The sequence below is a fragment of the Neophocaena asiaeorientalis genome, unplaced genomic scaffold (genome assembly GCF_003031525.2).
Source record: "Neophocaena asiaeorientalis asiaeorientalis breed wild unplaced genomic scaffold, Neophocaena_asiaeorientalis_V1.1 scaffold223, whole genome shotgun sequence".
Classification (NCBI taxonomy): domain Eukaryota; kingdom Metazoa; phylum Chordata; class Mammalia; order Artiodactyla; family Phocoenidae; genus Neophocaena; species Neophocaena asiaeorientalis.
This window is the reverse complement of record NW_020175045.1, coordinates 3,288,338-3,293,593: the sequence shown is the minus strand read 5'-3', so window position 1 is coordinate 3,293,593 and position 5,256 is coordinate 3,288,338. Positions and strand designations below refer to the sequence as shown.

The 5,256-nt window shown below is 59.1% G+C and overlaps 1 protein-coding gene across 1 annotated transcript in view; it reads left to right on the top strand.

The window, feature by feature from the left end:
• The first annotated feature begins 361 nt into the window (after window positions 1-361).
• The window catches only part of UNCX (UNC homeobox), a 9,329-nt gene continuing 4,434 nt past the window's right edge, over window positions 362-5,256 (top strand). The window contains exons 1-3 of the mRNA XM_024763510.1: window positions 362-398; window positions 1,656-1,897; window positions 3,961-4,383. Coding sequence (XP_024619278.1) covers window positions 362-398; window positions 1,656-1,897; window positions 3,961-4,383 — 702 coding nt within the window. The remainder of the gene's footprint in view (window positions 399-1,655; window positions 1,898-3,960; window positions 4,384-5,256) is intronic.

Below are 5,256 nucleotides of genomic sequence, written 5' to 3'. Positions count from 1 at the left end.
CCTCGGGCCGAATTGATTACAGCTCTGTATTCAGAAACACGCGCCACGCGCATTCCTGCTCGCGAACCGACAGTAAGCGAGGCGCTATGGCTACGGGCAAAACCGAGTCGGATGGACAGAGTTTACGTTTAGTGTTTATAGAGAAAGAAATTAAATTACGGCGAAAAGTAGTGCTCTTGGCCCCTGACCTCGGAATTAATACTTGCAGCGTTTTCCTAGTGCGACAGGAGGGGGGCAGGAGTAACGTCCCAAATTCCAGGCCTCCTCTCCCTCTCGGCGAGATTTCGGGCCTGTCCCGCATCCCCTGCGCCTCTCCCCGTCTTGAGCAAGGGCGGCGAGGAGGGTGGATAAATCGCGGGCGATGCGCCAAGGCACACCCAGTTCGGACCCTCGTCAGGGTGCGTGTCCAGCGCCGGGTTCTCGGGCAGGTCCGGGCGGAAGCCGGCTCACGGGTCGGGGGTGCGGACCTCGCCCCCTCGGGCCCTCCCCTCCTGTCGACCCGAGCGGTTGTGTGTATCCCTCCCCGGGCACAGACACACACGCACAGGCGCTGACACAAGAACCGGCACAGGACCGGCGCCGACGCGCAGACGCACAGCCCTGGCCTGCCCTTCCCCTTCGCTCCTGGCTCGGGGCTCGGCAGCCTGGCTCACCAAAGGCCACCTTGCCTGTCGCTTTGCCCTGGGGTGAGAGGCTGCCGGCCGCGCGTCTCCAGGACTGGCTCGGACCGAGGCCCAGGAGCTCTTCCTCCCTGCCTGGGGGCTGGCCGCAGCAAGATGCAACCTCCCCATTGACAAACTTTTTTTACGAAGGCCGCTTTGTATAAAGATACATGCATCTTTCCCTTCTGCCCACAGTCCTAATTTGCTGCTTACTTAAGAATATATCCTTTAATGATTGAGCTCTGAGTCTATCGATACTCTATAGTGGAGAAGGGAGTGACACTTCTCTGAGAACATAATTTAATTATAACAAATGAGTTGGGCGCCTTGGCCCTATTCTTCAGAGGCCGAGTCAAAGCGAGATGTATTTATTTTTTCACTTGTGTGTGTGTGTGTGTGTGTGTGTGTGTGTGTGTGTGTGTAGGGGGCCTGATTGGCTGCCACCCCAAACTACTTCTCCCCTCCTCCTTTCCGCCTCCCTCCCTCCTCCGCCGCTGCCCGGGTTTTGCCGGGGTAGAGGGTAGGGGGTAGGGGGTAGGGTGAGGGGTCAGGGCGGCACCCCAGCCACCGCCCACCTCTGTGTCTATAGAATGGGCTGCTGCCAATCAACCCGAGAGGGCACTGGTCATCTGTTTCGGAGCCACCTCCTCCCTCTGCTCCCCCTGCCCCTCCCCCGCCGGGCTCCTCTCCCCCGCCGCCTGGAGCCGGAGAGGAGGCGAGAAGCCCTTGTAGTTTTAAATTCAATGTGACAGTTTCGGAAAGAGCGGATGATGAATCTCCTATTATCGGATCAGTCTATTTGCCGCTCAATGTCTCTCTGTAATTGGAGCAACACCACTTTAAAGGTTCAGAGAGTACAGCATTTCTGGTGAAAAATCCCCACAACACGCCGGTTGGGTCGCGGGCGGCCGCGGCGCCACGGCCTCCTCGCTCGCCGCCCTCCGCCCGGCTCAGGGCGCGCGCCGCCCTCTCCTCTCGGTGGCCCCTGGACAGAAGCGGGTGGCCGCGTTCCAGCCGGGCCCGGGGCTGAGCCGCGCGGCGTCCTGTGCGTGCCCGCAGACTCGGGGGACCCGGACAAGGAGAGCCCGGGCTGCAAGCGGCGGCGCACCCGCACCAACTTCACGGGCTGGCAGCTGGAGGAGCTGGAGAAGGCGTTCAACGAGAGCCACTATCCCGACGTGTTCATGCGCGAGGCGCTGGCGCTGCGCCTGGATCTGGTTGAGTCCCGAGTTCAGGTAAAGACCCGCCTGTGCGTCCCGCGAGCCAGCATCCCGCCTGGCGGCCTGCGCGGCCCGGCCCGCCTTTGTTCTCGGCTTCCAGGTGGGAGACCACAGCCTCCGTCAGAGCCCGCCGCGCGCACGCCCGCCAGAAGGTGGGGGGGTCCGGGGCTCGGCGCCCCGCGGAGAGGGAGGCGGGCATCCCGGAGGGAGCCGAGGCGGCTCGGGAGGGGCCGGAGAACGGCTGCTGCGTCCGAACCGGGGAGCTGTGTGGTGGGTCGGCGCGACGGCGAGAAACGAGGCGCTGGGGCGGGCGAAGCGGCCAGAAGGAGCCGGCCCGGCTCGGACTGGAGGAGAGACCGGGAGACGGCAGACCCCGCGACGCCGGGCCCCGGCTGGGGGCTCCGCACACCAGCCTGCAGCTAGCGCGTTTGTTTACTTTCGCCTCTAAAATATTCACATGAAAACACGTATTTATTCAGAGCTTTGCAGAAGGGGGCAGCTGAGGAAGGGGAGGCGGACACAAACAATTAACACATTGTTGGGGGAAAGGGTGTCTGAATCCTTAACACCATCGGTTATATCTTTTTTTTTTCCTCCCGTAATTTGATTTTATTCCGAGACTGCCGGCGGTATTCTTTTTAAAAATACAGTGTCAATTTGGTGGATTGAAAATTCAAGATGAATCGTGCATAATTAGATGTTTCCCTAAAGTACAGACATCTTTTTCCGGGTCGGTGTGGTGGTCAGTGTGGTGTGGGCCACAGCTGCGGGCGCCGGGCTCGGAGGCTAAGGCTGGGAAGGCACCTGCTTAGCGCCAGTAGCTTTGTCTAAAAGGTGCTGTCTCCTGTGTTTGCGCCTCCCCGCATGACCTCTTCTGTTTGTAAATCCTCTTATCCAATTTGTTCTAAGTGTCTTAAGTGAAGTCAAGACCTCTTCATTTCTCCTCTAATATGATAATGAGAAATTCTGGGTGACAAGGCAGCCGGGAATTTACACCAAAAAAGAAGTATTTAAAAAGGAGGAAAGAATGAAAGGGCAGAGACAGTCTCGGGGAGGTTACCACTTAACTCACGCACCTTGGCACCGAAAAAGGGTGCCGGTGACCGGGCGGGCCTGCTACTGTGCCGGTCTCTACACAGCTGGAACAAAGAATTCGAATTATCGCGATCTTTTGAGAAGGGTCGTGTGCCTGGGGCTCAGCGGGATTTGACTGTGTGTGTGGTGCTGGAGCCAGGGTCTAGGGCTGCTGCCACCCTGGAGAACCGCGGGGCTCCCAGGAGGAGGCCTGCAGAGAGGCGGCAGGATGCAGGACGGGCCCTGGCCTCTTCTCCGCATGGCCTGGAAGCTGGCCTCTTGCTTCCCTGACTGCCGGACCCCTCCCTGGTCCAGGCCAAGCACAACTGGTTTGAGGAGGCTGTGTTGGTGCCCTGGCATGGAACCTTCCTTCAGAAAGCAGGCTTTCTGAATGGGGAGGGGAGGGAGGGGCTGCTGAAGCTCTCCCCCCTCAAGTTCGGCTTCCCAGGCCCTTCTGGAGGAAAAAGCACCCAGATTTCCCTTCACGGGAACCCCCAATATCTGGGCTTTGACTCAGTCTCCAGAGAGCCGAAGACAGGTGTGCAGGGCAGCTGAGCCCAGCGCTACTGGTCCTCAGGCCAGACGTTCAGCGCCGGGTCAGGCGGGCTGCTTAGAACACAAGCTGTGAGAAGCCAGGAGGGGCGAAGAGGGGCCCCCTGCCCTCTGCCTCCCGACCAGGATCCCGACGCCCTCGGTCAGGGGCCAGACCGGCCCTGCCCAACGAAGGGGCAGCTCCCAGTTCCCCGAGGTGAGAAGCTGGAGCGGGAAGCCGGCCGAGAGGCCCCATCTACCTCCTTCTGGGTGGAAAAGATAACACTTTGGAACCTGCAGCTTGAGTGCCAAAATCCAGCTCAGGGTCGGCTGGGCCGCGTGGCTCGGCTCCCGCCCCCTGGCCGGAGCCGAGGTTGTGCAGGCATCTCTGGGGGGAGTGGGGAGGCCCGAAGCCCCCCACGGCAAGCCCACCGCCTGACCGTGCCTTCCTTTCCCCTATCCGGCTGCTCTAGGTCTGGTTCCAAAACCGCCGGGCCAAGTGGAGGAAGAAGGAGAACACGAAGAAGGGCCCTGGGCGGCCGGCACACAACTCCCATCCTACCACGTGCAGTGGCGAGCCGATGGACCCGGAGGAGATCGCACGCAAGGAACTGGAGAAGATGGAGAAGAAGAAGCGCAAGCACGAGAAGAAGCTGCTCAAGAGCCAGAGCCGCCACTTGCACTCGCCCGGCGGCCTGTCCCTGCACAGCGCGCCCAGCTCCCACAGTCTGCGGAGCCGGCCGTTGGCGGGACCCCCGAATCGGGCGCCGCAGCCGGACCCAGCGCGCCGGATGGCGAGGAGGTGGACATGGACTGAGGGCGGCGGTGGGGCCGAGGGAGGCGCTCAGCCGGCCCCCGGCCGCTCGCTCAGGCTCCGACTCACACAGCGAAATCAGGTGATCGGCTTCGAAACACTGCTTTTTCCTCTTTTTTTCTGTTTCCTTCCTTTTATTTTTATTTTATTTTTTTAAAAAAAACGCTCACAGAAAAAAAAAAAACAAAAAAAAAAAAAAAAAAAAAAAAAGGAAAAAAAAAAAGAAAAAAATTCATACCCTTACAAAAACTCACAACGAGAATCCTCAGCCTTGTAAAATGCAAAAATGTCTAAAAATATTTATATATGTACCATTTTTGATAAATAAAGCTGGTCAAACGCAAGCTTTCGGGTCCACTTTTTTCCAATTTCCGAGTGCCCAGTCCGGCCCCTCCCCGCTCCATCTTCCAAGCCTCTCCCCGCGGGTGGGACGAGGCCCCTCACCTCCCCCGAGGTCCGCGCTTAATGCCTCCTTTTGTGTGCGTGTGTGTTTGTGTTTCTGATTGAACAAATTTATGCATCCACAGCTCCCCTCTCCTGCCCTCCCCCGCGCTCCCCCTCCTCCCCGGCGCCACACACGCGCGCGCGCACACACACACGCGCCCCCGCGCGCACCCCCGCGCACTGGCACACGCGCGGGGTGACGGAGCCCGGGGCTGCAAGGGCCCGGCCGCTGGGCTCCTGCAGAGTTTTGATATGAAAGTAATTATTTTCCGGTGGCTGCTGCGGGGACTGGGTTTCTTGCCCAAAGGGTTATTATACATTACCGATTTCTAGTGATATGAAATCACATAAACTTCCTACAATAATAGAATTAGCATGAAAGGCTGGGGTGTCAAATTGAAATTGGAGAATAATAGCGCCGGCAGCTGGGGGAGTGCGTGCGCATATTGGAGCGGAGATGGGGAATCGTGGGGCGGAATTTTCATGAGCTGCACTCTTTGTCAGCGCTCTT